The sequence below is a fragment of the Gekko japonicus genome, unplaced genomic scaffold (genome assembly GCF_001447785.1).
Source record: "Gekko japonicus isolate JY-2015 unplaced genomic scaffold, Gekko_japonicus_V1.1 scaffold1, whole genome shotgun sequence".
Lineage (NCBI taxonomy): Eukaryota > Metazoa > Chordata > Lepidosauria > Squamata > Gekkonidae > Gekko > Gekko japonicus.
Window position 1 is genome coordinate 3,224,681 of NW_015164181.1, and position 15,642 is coordinate 3,240,322.

Below are 15,642 nucleotides of genomic sequence, written 5' to 3' on the forward strand. Positions count from 1 at the left end.
ATCCCTAAACAGGAGCCCAAATGGTCATTGGTAGCCTAGGATAACCTTTTCCAATTACTATATTTAAAAGTTACACATTCCTTTCTTGGCAATTTACTATCAGCATCAAATCTGTTGATCGAACTCTCTTTGGTTGTTGCAATACTGTTAAGGCCTTTATAGCTGACTGAAGCTTTTCTGCCCAGCCCAACTCCAACCTGAATTGGAGAGCTCCCGCTTTATTGCCTAAAGCGATATGGTCCAGGGAAAAGCCCTTCCCATGGGATTCTAAAGCATATATGAGCAAGCCACAGAAGTTTCTGTTGCAGGGTCCAACCTCTGCCAATTAACCTCTAAACCTGCCTTTTAATTCCACTCAACTTGGAATTTAGTGGCAGTTTGCTTTGTTGTGGACAATACTCTATTGCAAGTGTCAGGGACTACCTCCACCCACCCACCCACCCCACCTACCAACTAGTATGTACAACTACAAACACAGCCCCAAATGGTCCAGGAAATACCCTGAAAAAATAACAGGCTGCTTTATTGTAGAACAGAATTTGAACTCACAGATCAGAGGGAGAGTAATACACTTAATACAGAGGGGCCTTTGGAGAAAGCCAAGGGCTTTGTCTCCTGAAGCCTTTTAAAGTGACATGATGCACCTTAAATAAATTAAGGGGACCGCGGTACTCTTCTTTGTGATTTTCATTTCATGCTTTTGGCAAACTCCTCTCCTTTCTTGATGGAGCCTTTGAGCTCTGGGATTGCCTCGGACACCATCTTCTCTTCAAAAGGAGACAACTTGCCAATACCCAAGTTCTTCTCGATGCCATTTTTCTGGAAGAGAAGGAGTGGAGAAGAAAGTTGCAGATTAAGGACATTGCAGCTTTAGAAGGACTCCTGCAGCTAATTGTCCATGATCTCCTAGAGACTTGGATGGAAACTCTTCCTTTTTCAGAAAGACAGACAAGCTTCTAGTCCTCATGGCTATGAAGGTATTTTCAAAGTGGGTGAGCACTGTTGCTATCTCTCAGAAGCCAGATTTGTGACTTTTATAGGATTTGTCCTGTCTAGGAGGGATACACATGAAATTGCCTAAGACCCTTGAGTCACAGCTCTGGTCTACCAATGTTAGTATTGTCTATGCTGACTGGCAATGGATCTCCAAGGTTTCAAGTGGAGGTCTTTCACTTTGCCAACTACCAGATCCTTTTAACCAGAGATTCAACATGGAACTTTCTGCATGCAAAGCAGATGCTCTACCACTGAATTGTGACCCCCTTCCCCTGACAGCTTCAAATCCTGCCTTTTCACATTACTTGCAAAAACTGCAAGTTGGCACAATGGTGACAGCTGAAGACTGATGTGAAACAGAAGTCATGCTTGCAAGTTGCCAAATTTTGCTTTGGGGGCAGTTTCAACTGCCTGAATGAAGCCATTACAGAATTCTTTCAAAGGACTTCCTAGTGGGGTTTGCACTACAAATCCATGAGGTCCTCTAAAGTACATAAAGAATCAGCTGGGAAACAAGCAGGAACATTTCAATGAATTTCAAAAACACATTGCCGTTGACTAGACAAGCTAAATCTACCCCCAGTGGCTTCCAACGCCTACACACTTGCATCGCCCAGTTATTCCTTTTGCGTGTTCTGCAGTTAAAGAGACTGCAGGCAATGACTCGGTCAGCCTACGTACCCCTAGTAGCAGCGGCGTGGAGAAGTACGTGCACTCCGTTTCCTCCGATCGGACAAAAGAACATTCAATAACCCCCTCCTTCCCGTTCATGGCATCCAGGACGGAGAAGACGAACCGGGCGCCGGCATACGCCATAGACAGTGTGGCAGAACCTATTGAGGAAAAAGGAACACTCGAGGAACACTGGCTCAGGCTCCTATTCCCCACAGTCCAATTCTGAAGTCATTTTCCATGAGTTAAATAGGAATGCCTCAGTGGTTGGGACAGCAGCACTGCAGCTTCTCAAGATATGGGTTGCAACTGATCTGAAGATACGAAACATTTCTACTCATTTGCCTAGCTTGTGCTGTCTCTCCCCCACAAAGTACCACTGCCATATTTTTACAGGGCTCCAGATACTTTCTAAAAGGACGGCTGCCGTCCAGAGACAGTGAGGTAGGATGAAGGCTCACGGAAATCAAAAGGTTCTCTCTCTGCTAAGCGATTTGTCTCGCTGGCTTCCACAGAACACGGGCACAGCTCACTCACTCTGGATTACGCTGCGTGGCTTCTGGATGGAAAGAAGAATTTCTGCCTTGCAAAGGATGCCAATTTTAAATCACATGTGGTCACTGAGGGTGCCAAGAGTGACAAAAACAGGAGCTTGTGGCCTGGTGGCTGCGTATGAACTGGAGTCCACGCTCAGACGGCAGGCTCACGCATTGGGGCTTTATGTGGCACGAAGAAACCACAGATCTAACCCAAACAGTGGCACCATTTATTTAACTTACATAACTATTCTAGCGCTGTGGAATTTTTAGCTTGCAATAGCCTACTGGCCCTGGGTTACACTCCAGCCTGTGGTACTCTGTCCGCAGACTGCAGAGAGCCACACCGGCCATTATCAACCAAAAGGAACATTTACTGCCATCCCCGGCAGAAGGGCCTGCACCTCAGGCAGGCTGGCAACTTCCTGTTCCTTCAGCAGCTGCCTTTTCAAGGTGGAGACCGTCTGCCAATCACAAGTCCCACTTCCCTGAAACATGGGGCAGGTGCCACATTGGGGGACAGTGCTCAGAAGAGTCACACGTGGCTTGCTGAAGAGCCACATCTGTATCCTGAGCCACTGAATGAGTTATCACTGACTTAAGCCAAACAAAAGCAGCATCTGAAATAGGCAGAAAGCCTGGTTACTGGCTATCAGCAGTACTCATGTCATTACTCCCAGGGTTTGGGGTCAGACCATTTAATTAACAATCCACCACTGTGGCAGTGGTGAAAAGTGCCGTCAAGTCACAGCTGACTTATGGTGACTCCGTAGGGATTTCAAAGCAAGAGACGTGCAGAGGCGGTTTGCCACTGCCTGCCTCCACGTTGCAACCTTGGAGGTCTCCCATCCAAAAACTGGCCAAGGCTGACCCTGCTTAGCGTTGCAGATCTGACGAGATGGAGCGAGTGGTGCTTCCCAACTTCAAGACAGAGCGCCAGCAAGGAACTGTCGTCTCGAACCAACCTGCGCCAGCTTTTGCTTTGACAACTTCCGTCCCTGCCTCCTGAATCCGCCCTGTGAGTGCCACCAGCTGGTCCTGAGAGATTTCCACTTTGGGGGTGCACTGCAGAGAAGAAAGGGAATGTTACCCCGACTGCCTTCACATCGGCCAGAGCAGTATATAGCACCTGGATTTTTGTGAAATCCAAAGTTCCTTTTCCCTCCCAACAGGGGAAACTGCTCTCCTCGGTGCCCTCTGACAGGCAGAAGTCTGCCCACAACTGCTCAGAGTGCTGCTGCAAGGATGGTGCAGAACCCACCTGATATAGTAGCAATCTCCATCTCCTGAGCCTGGGCCCTTCCAGGCAAAGCTATCTGTAGGCTGGCTGTCTCCTATACCTGGCCCATAACAGCACTCTCCCCACCCTCCGGCAACTTGGAGGAATGAGAACCATACAATAAAGACAGAGAAGCCTCTGGGTCGACTGCGCATTTCGTAAAGGCCAGAGAAATGAACAGCATGTGCTGCTCCTTCTGCATGATAACAGTGGACGAGCAAGAGGCAGCATGTCATGTAACTTGCCAGAGGTCTCTCCTGGGAAAACAGTGGTGCCTGTGACAGGTAAGGAGAACACACCCTCTTGGATGACTGAGAGCAGAGAAAGGTACTGGCATAAAATATGCCAGCTTTGAAAGTGAAGCTGCATGATGATGAGAGGGAAGAAAGTTTTGATTTCATGCAGTAGAATTTCTGGCAAATCAGAAATGTGAAGAAGGGGGCTCTGTTACCCATTGGCCAAAAGCTACTGATCTCAGTATTTCCACCCAGCCCCATGTAAAGTCAAGTGATAGTAGTCTAGTCTCAGGTTTGTGGAGACAGAAGAGCCAAATGCCTGTCTCTACCAGGAATCTCTCTGGATTTCTTGGAAGTGAATACATACAGCAGGGATGGCCTTGCAGTCCTATCCTAGCTGGCTGTCTCCACTCACTTCTAACAACCTGGCTTTTCAAGACCAGAAATATCAATCCCAGAAAACATTGCAAAGCTTCAGAAAAACAAACCTGAGAGATGAGCGGGATGATGGTCTTGCCCGCATGACCGCCGATCACTGGGACATTTACACGAGCCGGATCCAAACCCTGCAGAATAGTCGTGTTTTATTTATTTATTTATTTATCAAATTTATACCCCGCCCTCCCCCGTAGGGCTCAGGGCGGCTTACAAGGCAAGAGATCTTGCTACAATAAAAACATAATATTCCTATAATATTAAAAACATACTATACAGTTTAAAAAACCAGTCCGAATTCAAATAAAGTGCTCAGTGTTCTGCGAACTTCAAAAAACCCAAAGATAACGGACCAAGTCCAAGGAGTTCCCAGTAGACAGTCAATGGCTTCAATGTTCAGATGTTAAGATGTTCAGGTGTTCCTTCTTAGGGCCTCTTTCGCCCCCCCACGACGACAATATAGTGTGGGGGGGCGGCCCCTACTCGAAAGCCTGGTGGAAGAGCTCTGTCTTGCAGGCCCTGCGGAACTGCATCAGATCCCGCAGGGCCCTGATCTCCTCCGGGAGCTCATTCCACCAGGTAGGGGCCGCCACCGAGAAGGCCCTAGCCCTCATAGCGACCAGTTTTGCATCTCTGGGGCCCGGAATAGTTAACAAGTTTTGGGCCCCAGACCGTAGTGCTCTTGGGGGAACATACGGGGAAAGGCGGTCCCTCAGGTAGGCTGGACCCAGACCATGTTTTAGGAAAGCTTTTAAGTCAACGCCCACAACAATCTTATCTGGCTTGCTGGACAACAGGAATTAATGTGTCATCGGCTGCCAAAACCAGCAGAGGACCTATTGAGCTGTGTGTCCAGCATACCCTCCTTAACCTGCATTAGCTAGAATCTTGATGTTCACCATGAGGTATAACAGAAACCCCGTGGCACTTTACAGACTGCATAAATGTTGTGAGTCCTTAAGAGGCCTCTGGATTTCTGCTTTATTTTATGGCAATAGACTTAACAAAGCAAACCAGCCGGAAACCCAGTGAATTTCAATTAAGAAAAAATAAATCCAACAAGTCAGGTTCCTAGCTCTCATGGGGACTGGAAAATTCAAAAGTTGGTGGGAAATTGGGTACAAAACTACTTTTGTCCTTCCTCCAAGGACCTCGGTGAACATTTAGTGAAGGCATTCTGGCGTGTGGCCAGAGATGAAGCTCTAGTGCTATTTCTCGCTATTGTTTGTCCTCCTTATTTCCAAATCCACCATTACTTGGCCCCTTCCTTTGCCAAGGAACCCCATCATACAGGACCTCAGAGGCTAGCAACAGAACTCGTCATTGGAATCCCAACATTAGTCATTTACACAACTAATCCTAAGTAAGGGGAAGTAAAGACCAAGCTGTGCAACTTGAGAAGAACAGATGCTAAAAGGTATTTCAACTGTAAATGGCCAATAGACAAGACTTAGATGTATAACTTCTGGAGACATAGCTGAGTACTTCGACCACAAGCTTAACTTGACCACAGTGTGGACAAAGAGCACCAAGTCTTCCAATGAGCTGATGGGCCATAGCCCAGAGCTGGGAAGAGGATCTGGGGCAGAGAAAGAGAAGCGTGGAAGACCAGCTCCGCACTCAGCAGCCCCCTGCCCTGCTCTTGCTTGTTTCTACTGTCTATTTCGTATTGTCAGCTACTTTGGATACACCCCATAGCAGAATAAAATTAACTGTCACCTCCTTCCACCTTCGTGGCAAGCTAAGAGTTCTGGAAAGGAGCTGGAGAGCACCTGAAATCCAACTCAGAATATCAAACTGCATCATGGGATTTCTATTTATTCTCCCAGTGACCTTATGCCAAGCTGAAGAGAGGACACGATGTGCTGGCCAGTCAAGCAGCAGAACAGCCTTGCAACTGGTCCGATGCCCTGGCTTTTTCTTGGCTCCGGACTTGGGAACAGAACAGGAGACTTTTGGCACTGACAACCAGCTGCAAAACTGCAACCCCCCTTCCTCATACAGTGATGTAATTTGATGGCGGCTGACACTTGCAGGGGCCGGGATGGTTTGAGTCCAGGTTGCCTCTGCTAACTATGAGGCAGGAGCCAAAACTATTAAGTGCAATGCTGCCAACTCTGCTGTGGTAGGTCACGGCAGGATATTTCCTACCCATCCTACAGGCTTAGATTCCTCCAGAAAATCAGCAATGAGCTTGATGTGCTTGGAATTGCCAGTGTTTTGACTCTGTCTCCTAGACGAAGGATTAGAAGAGTACAGGCTGCATTCAGATGCCATGTTTATCCACTCTTCTAACAGACACATGCATGAATCCAGCTTGTTGCAAGGCATATCAGTGTAAGGTGGACAAAGGTGTTGTGTGAATACCACCTTAAGTATCTGGTCAAAGCTCAGGCATTTGCAAGACAGCTAACAGCACTTACAGACACATGTAGGTGAACTCACAAGCCACATTACTGTGCACAGTTTTCCCCCCTTAAGGTCAGCATGCCCTGCACCTTGGTCCTTTCTACCTTTTAAGTCGTGCATCTTAATTCAAGCTCCCTTTTTGTGTGTGGATGATGCATATTTACACACAAAGAACCAGGCCAAACCTGGAAGAACAAACTATTAAAAAAAGGACAAATAAACTCGTTAGCTTTGGATAAATTGGCTCACTGTACAGATCCTTGTTCTGGGGGTGGGGCTTGAAAGACAATTTAGATTCGCCTGAGAAGCAAAAATAGCAGCAGGTTTCAAGAGCAGGGGCTTGGTGAAGTCTTAGAAAACACATGTTAGGTAAGGAAGTCATGCAAACAGTGAAAGCCTAAGAAGAGTTCTCCTGGATCAGACCAACTGACCATCGCAGCTACAGATGTTTCTGGAAAGTCCATACAGAGGATGCTAAAATAGCAACTTGTTAGCATCAATCCACTCCTGTTCTGCTTCCACCATCTTCCCCCATGTTCAGAGGAAGTTTTTTTGGACTTTCATAGGAAGCATAAATTGATAACCCTGTCCTATCCTATATGCTGGATCTGATTAAACCAGATACAATTACTTCAACACTGTTTCCAAAACTGGCCAACCACATGCCTGCGAGATGTACTATGTGAAGGCAGCAGATCTCCTCAGTTAGTATCTAGCACTCAGATTTACTGTCCTTGAACATGGAGGTTCCAATTAGTCATTAATGCTAAAGACACATTTGCAAAAGATTTGTACAGCTATGACAGCCCACATATTTTTCAAATGGGCTCTCCCAGATCCAGGAGAACATTAAAAAGTTTGTTTTTCTAAAAAAAGGAAGCGCTCCAGTTTTCAAAAACTCTTAAAATTTTATCTGGCCTAAATTGCACGTGGCAAAAGTGTTCTGGACTCCAGGTAGTTTTTTCTACAGCTGTACTGTTCCTAGCAGGGACAGAGACACTAACCAAGCACTTGGATTTATGACAGGCCAAGGTCAAGTTCCTATTCCAATGGGGACAGTGCACCATCAGAAAAGAGGAACTGGGGAAGCCCATCTTTTCCTCATAATCCTTAAAAACATAAGTGGCAACTGAACTGCTAAGAAGCAAAAAAGGCAAACAGAACGGCAGACAAAAAAGCCCCAAATATCCTTAACTTACCTTCAGCTCAGCCACAAAGGTATTTGCTCGGACAATGTCCAGCGTTGTAACACCAAAAATTCTGTTGGGATTGTACACTCCGTGCTTCTTAAAAACCTCTGAAGTAATTGGGATGGTGGAGTTGACCTGAGAGAGTATAAACAAGCAACAGTCTCATAGAACTGGAAGGGACCACACAGGACATCTAGTCCAACCCCTTGCTCAATGCAGGATCAGCATTAAGCATCCCTGACAAGTGTTCGTCCAGCTGCTGCTTGAAGACTGCCAGAGAGGAGGAGCTCACCACCTCTCTAGGCAACCAATTCCACTACTGAGCTACTCTTACTGTACCTTTCCGCCCATAATTTAAACCCACTACGGCAAGTACTATCGTCTGCTGCCAACAAGAACAGCTCCCTGCCCTCCTCTTAAGTCACAGCCTTTCAACTACTTAGAGAGCAATCATGTCACACCCTCCCCACATCCTCTTCTCCAGAGTGAACATTCCTAAGTCCCTCAGCCTCTCCTCTTGGGTTTGGTCTCCAGGCCCCTGATCATCAACAGCGTCCACAAGAAAAGTTTCTCTTAACAGCACAGTCACATCAAGTGGCTCTGCATTTCCCAATTCCTTACCGGATTTGCAATAACACAGATCATAGCTTCAGGGCAGTGCTTGGCACAGGCTGCTGTCAAATTAGCTACAATAGTGGCATTTGTATTGAAAAGGTCATCACGGGTCATGCCTGAAAAATCAGATTAGTGAAGCAATTAGCCACTTCCTGGTCTCTGAGCCCACCCAAACTAATCACGTCACAAGAAAGGTAAGACTGTAGCTTACTACACCCACAGTTGGGCATTGTGGAACATTGGTTTGCAAGAGGACACATGAATCAGGCACTTGCACACATGCTGAATAATGCAGTACAATCCACTTTCAATGCACTTTGGTGATCGTTTGTAAGTGGATTTTGCAGTTTCACACAGTAAAATCCAGAGGCAAAGTGTCTTTAGAGAGAAATTCAGGCTACAGGGAAAAAAGCCGAATGCACCTTTGGGGGTTAAATGTATCTTTGAAGGGACAGAGAAGCTTTTGAGAATGGGGTCATACAGAAGTAAGATTTGTTTAAATTTTACAAATGCACACCCAAGTAAAAATGCTTCTTGATGCAGACAGCAAGGCTAGATCAATAAGGAGGCCACAAACAGATGCCTACCTTCTGGAATCCTGGCCATATCTCTAGCACAACAGCTACAGAGGGATGTGTTTCAGTGGAAAAGAAACCGCTTTCCATGCAGTAGATCTCATGGTCAATCCCTGGGATATCCAGTTCAAAAAGCTCTGCTATAAGAGCTGGAAAAGACCTCTCTCTACCTTAGAGAGCTGCTCAGAGAAGATGGCTCTGTATGGCAGCTTGCATTTTCTTCCATATGTTCCATATCAGCAACCTCAAACTGGGACACCAATCTGGAAACCATGTGCATGTCGCCCGGCCATTCTATCAAAAACAGGGCCTTTTAAAGGGTTTCTAACATACCTGGTTTTCTAGGCACTCCAGCTGGAATCACAACAACTTCACAGTCTTTCAGAGATTCTGGCAACTGTTCGGGTCCCAGGAAACCTGAAGTGGCAAGACAAAAATCTGTCTATGCTGTTCTACTGGCAGAATATTCATCTGCTAAGGAAAACAGTTAATGCTCTGGGGAAGGAAAATGTCTCATGTTCCCTCATTGCTTTAAAATACTTGTCCAGTCAACTGAGAATGCATTTTTACCAGCCCTGGCTTACAGGGAAAAGATGATCCTTGCACAATTCTGACAGTTGATTACAATCCCTAACAAGTCCTTTGGTTCAGCTGCATAAAGAGAAAAAAGCCAGAAAACAAAGCAATGCACTGAAAGTAAACTGGGCATGTCGTACCTTTGACTTCCGCTCTTGTTTCGATGTGACTGAGGTCTGCTGCTACGCCAGGGGTGTGGGCAATATCATAGAGGTTGAGGTGGCTGACCAAGGGGCTGTTCTTCAGCAACAGGGAAAGGGGCTGCCCAATACCACCAGAGGCGCCAAGCACGGCCACCTTAGCATTGTTCTACATTGCAGGAGGAGGAGAATAATAAAATAGGCTTAATAAAGACCAAGTGTGTTGAGACACATGACTCTGGGGTCAAAAAGAAACCCAGGATAAATCCTTCTATGTAAGGACCCTCTCAAATGTTTTCAGCGCTGCAGGCTGATTAACATACACTGATCTCTAGAATGGATTTTGGCTGCTCCACCCCAGACAGATCACTTGCCCTGCCCTATCTGGTCCGAATGAAATTCATAGCCGGTAGAAGCCTGCAGGGTTGCTGTCACAGCACAAAATGAACACTACCGTCCATAATGCAGAATACCTGCAAGCTCTTAAAGGAAAAAATACCTGTGGTATGTTTAATTGAGAAAGTTTCTAGTCTTCATGGTTCTAGCAGAAAGCCCGCCAACATGGTTAGTTTAAAAGCAACAAACTCTTGTACACTACCATGAATCTCAGCAAAACCATCAAGTCATTTAAAAAACCCCAAATCCCTCCATACAGCTCAGAGTCCCTGTCCATTTTTATCTCCCATATAAAGCCATGTGACATAAAGCACAAACTTCCCTTTCCGAGTCTATGGGAGAAGCTGCTGCTAATAGCAAGTTACAAGAATCCCAGACCTACCTACTTACCTACCTATCTAGTACTGCTCATACAGCAATAGCCTTGAGCAGAAAATAAAATTATAAAATAAGATAATGCCTTACAGACTATGGAATAAGAAAAACACAAGCAGAGGTTAATACATAAGTTAGTTTGCCGGTCTGTGACAACAGTAGGACACATGAGGATTCTTTGATTACAGAACTGCATGCCTCCTTCACATAAAAATGCTGATCCCAAATCTGAGTCTTATAATTCCAAAGGAATTCTTTTCACCTCACTAGACTGTGGGATATGCCAGGTTCAATAATGTGAGACAGCTCAGACTGATTCATGGAGTATAGGTCTAGGTCTATCAGCAGCTACTAGCCATCGTGACTAAAGGGAACCTCCACATTCAGAGGCAGTAAACCTCTGAATAGCAGTGCCAGAAGACAACCCAATGGGAAGGCCTCAGCCTCTATACCCCATTGCTGGATGTCCAGAGGAACGGGTTGGCCACTGTGTGAGACCAGATGGACCACTGGTCTGACCTAGCCGGGCCCTTCTTGTGATCTTAACAACACACTACGTTGCTCATCATTTTAACTGTTATTTTCAGTTGTCTTTGCCAGGTCTTAACACAGGCAAGGTAAGGAAGATTTAAAGGCCTTGTACTTTGGTATATCCTAACTGCTGTTCTTCTAGAACACCTCTGGGTGAAGGCAAAGGAGGGGTTAACTCCTGTAACCTGTGGCCCAACATCAGCATTCATATAGCACTTTCAGTATCTGATGCACTTCAAATACATTATCTTATTGCAATCTCTGCAACAGTCCTGTAGGGTAGACCCATATTATCCCCATGCAGCAGACAGAAGGCTAAAAGAGAGTGGCTTGTCTAAGAACACCTAATAAGTATGTGGCAGAGATGAGGGGCCGTGATTCAGGGGGTGGCAGAGCACCTGCTTGGCTTCTTCAGTTGAAGGCCAGCAGGTACAGCTGCAGGGAAAGACCACGCTCTGTGAGTCAGAGTAGATAATATTGAACTTGATGGGTCATGGCAGTTTCCTGGATCATAGGAGATATGAACTAGGGCAGCTCATTCTCTTCACCCTCAGCTCCAAGGAGAAACAAGGTTGTCAGAGCTACAAAATCCAACAAACTCTTTACTGCCCATATTTTGGCACCAACATCTTAGGTGGCACAGAACAGTATGTGTTGCTCTGCAGAGTTTTGCCCTTCAGCCAAGAAATCAAACCTCTGCCCCTTTTCAGACAAATTCTTTGGTATGCTGCTGACAGTGCAGGTCTGAAGGAAGCCAAAGTCTGTTTGAGACACTCCCTGCTTCAACAGTGCCTCCCAACTAGTATCAGTAAGAGCAGCAACTGTCCCACTGCTGGCTGTTCCAACTAGCACATGAATTCACTTTTGCCACAGGACTAAGGCCAGGGCATACCCTATGTATATTCAGGAACCTATACCTAGGAGTGCCAATGTCTATGGGGGGCACTGGAAATCTCATTATTACAACCGATCTCCAGATGATGGGAGGGGGGGAAGCAGCCAGGCATCCCTTAATCATGCCTGATTCCAACACAATTGAGAATTCTCTATTCTATACTAGTCTATACTATCTACACTGATGGACAGCAGCTACAAGAAGAAACCATTTGTTCCTGACATCAGGAACGTACCTTACTATGTCTTGCATATTTGCTTTTTTCCAATGTACGTAATGCTGTTGTGATTAACATTCATTTAAAAGTGTAACTTTTAATGGTAACTCAAGGTCAGCAAGTTCACAAAAAGTTCCACAAATGGGCCTTTTCTTGCTAAAGCCTATCTTCAACCAAGAAAGAAGATGGAAATTGTTTCTTGTTCCTGTGTGGCCTCATCTAAACCCTGTGGATGAAATTAGCAGTGAAAATCCCCCCCCCCTTAACCAGAGTAATTGACAAGAGATAACGAGGATAAAAGGTCCCACAGGATAATTGCTTACACTAACAGCAGAAAGGTTTGTTGTTGTTGTTCAGTCGCACAGTCGAGTCCGACTCTTCGCGACCCCATGGACAATCTCCCGCCAGGCTCTCCTGTCTTCCGCCGTCCTCCGAAGTTGGCTCAATTTCATGTTCGTTGCATCGCTGACACTGTCTAACCATCTCATCCTTTGCCGTCCCCGTCTTCTTTGACCTTCAATCTTTCCCAACATCAGGGTCTTCTCCAGTGAGTGCTCCCTTCTCATTGGGTGGCCAAAGTATTTGAACTTCAGTTTCAGTATCTGGCCTTCCGGGGAACAGTCAGGGTTGATTTCTTTTAGGATTGACTGATTTGATCTCCTTGCAGTCCAAGGGACTCTCAAGAGTCTTCTCCAGCACCATAGTTCAAAAGAATCTATTCTTCGGCGCTCGGCCTTCCTTATAGTCCAACTCTCACAGCCATACATGACTACTGGGAATACCATTGCTTTGACCATGCGGACTTTTGTTGGCAGGGTGATGTCTCTACTTTTTATCATGCTGTTTAGGTTCGCCATCGCTTTCCTCCCAAGGAGCAGGCGTCTTTTAATTTCATGGCTGCAGTCACAGTCTGTGGTGATCTGGGATCCCAGGAACGTGAAGTCTGTCACTACTTCCACGACTTCCCCTTCTATTTGCCAAGGAGTGATGGGGCCGGATGCCACGATCTTAGTTTTTTTGATGTTGAGCTTCAAGCCCACTTTTGCGCTCTCCTCTTTTACTCTGAGCAAGAGGCTCTTTAGATCCTTTTCACTTTCAGCCATTAGAGTGGTATCATCTGCATATCTGAGGTTGTTGATCTTTTCCCCAGCAATCTTAATTCCCGCTTGTGATTCATCCAGGCCAGCATTTCGCATGATGTACTCTGCATATATATTAAATAAGCAAGGCGACAATATACATCCTTGTCGTACTCCTTTTCCTATGCTGAACCAATCAGTTGTTCCATATCCGGTTCTAACTGTCGCTTCTTGGCCCTTATACAGGTTTCTCAAGAGACATGTGAGGTGGTCTGGTACTCCCATCTCTTTAAGGACCTGCCATAGTTTGTTGTGATCCACACAGTCAAAAGCTTTAGCATAGTCAATGAAGCAGAAGTAGATATTTTTCTGGTACTCTCTTGCTTTCTCCATAATCCAGCGAATGTTGGCAATTTGATCTCTAGTTCCTCTACCTCTTCGAAACCCAGCTTGTACTTCTGGTAGTTCTCTATCCACGTACTGTTGAAGCCTAGCTTGTAGGATCTTGAGCATGACCTTGCTAGCGTGTGATATGAGTGCAATTGTGCGATAGTTTGAACATTCCTTGGCGTTGCCCTTCTTTGGGATTGGAATGTATACTGATCTTTTCCAATCCTGTGGCCACTGTTGCGTTTTCCAAATTTGCTGGCAAATGGAGTGCAGCACTTTAACAGCATCATCTTCTAAGACTTTGAATAGCTCAGCTGGAATACCATCACCTCCACTAGCTTTGTTGTTAGCAATGCTTTCTAAGGCCCATTTAACTTCACATTCCAGGATGTCTGGCTCGAGGTCAGTGATTATACCGTCGTGGTTGTCAAGGACATCGAGGTCTTTCTTGTATAGTTCTTCTGTGTATTCTTGCAGAAAGGTTAGAAGCGCTCTAATAAGAGGCTTAGGCCAGGAAATAAGGAAGACAATCCTAACGGAATGGGTACACTTCTGCTATTCCCAGGGGCCATCATTCCACACTAGGGGCTGTCATTCCAATCCCAGAACATTTATGCCATTCCCAGGGAGTGCCATTCTACTCATGTAGTCTGCCATTCCGGTTCCAAAGCACTGATTCTATTCCTAGTGACTGTCATTTCCACTCTGGGGGCTACAGAGACCTTTATTCAAAACCCACTCCATATTTTCATTGCAACTTTCGCGTACTGCAATGTATTTCAATTGAGTTCATGCAAGTCAATTGGCATTCCAGCATCTTCCACTGTTCTCAGTGGGTGACCCCATCATTCATTTTAGTACATGCCCCTTTGGGACTGCTTAACAGATACTCTTAACGGAAGAGAAGGGACCTGCGCCAGTGAAGACATAACTAGTGTTAAAACTTAATAAATCTCACCCACACATGTCAATCAATCACTACACTTCTACTCAAGGCATTTTTTGCAAGCCACACTGACAAGACCAAAGAACTGGCACGGTAAGCCCAGGTGGGGGCTTGAGATCTCTCAGAACTAAAGCTGCTGAGAATGGTCTGTATGGTATCACACCCTACACCCCCCCCCCCCCCAAAGCTCTACAAATTTCCAAAGCTGGTGTTGGTAACTATTGCAAGATCTCATTAGCAAAAAAACCGATCGTATTCTCGGGATTACACAGCTGCAGACACATTTACAATTTTTAGCAACGCCTTGGTATAATCTCTGTAAATTTCTTGTGCAGCGCCCGACACACCGGCGGCTGCAACGGTATGGCTGACCACGAGGCGCATGCGCAGTAAATTACAAGGGACAGGCCCGGTCACGGACGGCTGCTGCCGCGTCTCATATATCAGCTCCTCTTTCGCTTCCCCTTGGCCCAGATACCTGCGAGGAGGTAGCGAGCCCCCTGCGAAGTGCAGCAGAGGCAGGGCGGGTGAAGCGGGCGAACATGACGGGACCAGACGGCGCTCTCACTTCTCCTTCGCGAACGACCTCCAGGCAAAGAGGGCACGGCCAACCACAACTGCTGAGAGAACAGCGCAAAGTCTCGCGAGATCTTCACGGAACCCATGAAACCCCTCCCAATGAAGCCGTCTTTCATTTTCTTCTCGCGAGACCTTCACCTTCTTTCTCCCTCACACGAGATTTCATCTAACATCTCACGATTTGAACCTGCTCTCGTGGTTCTCGTCTCGCGATACGTCCACAACTCTCTACATCCTTAATTTGTTATTTCAGTCCATTCAGGCCGTACGGGAGTAAAAGAGAGTATCGCGTATACTGTACTAAACAAAAGGAAACCTAATCTATCTATATATCAAAGCTGATTCGAGGGTCTTTTTTCTTGTGATACTTCACAGATACTCTCGCGACACTACTATCATCTCCCCCCTATTTAAAATTAAAACTGGTAGTGACCGGGATATTTTTCAAGAAATCTGACTATAGTGAACTGAAGTCAGTAAAAAGGAGAGCTTGCTTATCTCAACTCTCGCGAGAGCCTGTACCTCTCTCCACACTAGCAGAAGGCCATGGCACAAAATATCGCGATAACTTGTTA

The 15,642-nt window shown here is 46.0% G+C and overlaps 1 protein-coding gene across 1 annotated transcript; it reads right to left on the reverse strand.

Moving 5' to 3' along the window:
* Nucleotides 1–497: 497 nt before the first annotated feature.
* MDH2 (malate dehydrogenase 2) lies at nucleotides 498–15,127 on the reverse strand. Its single transcript, XM_015408003.1, has 9 exons — nucleotides 14,967–15,127; nucleotides 9,660–9,828; nucleotides 9,277–9,360; nucleotides 8,375–8,484; nucleotides 7,763–7,888; nucleotides 4,208–4,285; nucleotides 3,170–3,269; nucleotides 1,678–1,829; nucleotides 498–819 (listed from the first exon to the last, which is right to left on the reverse strand). Exons 1-9 carry the CDS (start codon nucleotides 15,030–15,032, stop codon nucleotides 688–690), a joined length of 1,017 nt encoding a protein of 338 aa, XP_015263489.1. The 5' UTR covers nucleotides 15,033–15,127; the 3' UTR covers nucleotides 498–687.
* Nucleotides 15,128–15,642: the final 515 nt, after the last annotated feature.

Bases quoted from the DNA above. Each gene is read 5' to 3' on its own strand.
- MDH2 (XM_015408003.1), bottom strand. From the start codon at position 15,032: ATGTTCGCCCGCTTCACCCGCCCTGCCTCTGCTGCACTTCGCAGGGGG. The intron at 4,286-7,762 runs GTAAGTTAAGGA...ACTATTCTGCAG, and splicing joins CCTTTGTGGCTGAGCTGAAG to GGTTTGGATCCGGCTCGTGT. The intron at 3,270-4,207 runs GTTTGTTTTTCT...TCTTCTCTGCAG, and splicing joins TCATCCCGCTCATCTCTCAG to TGCACCCCCAAAGTGGAAAT.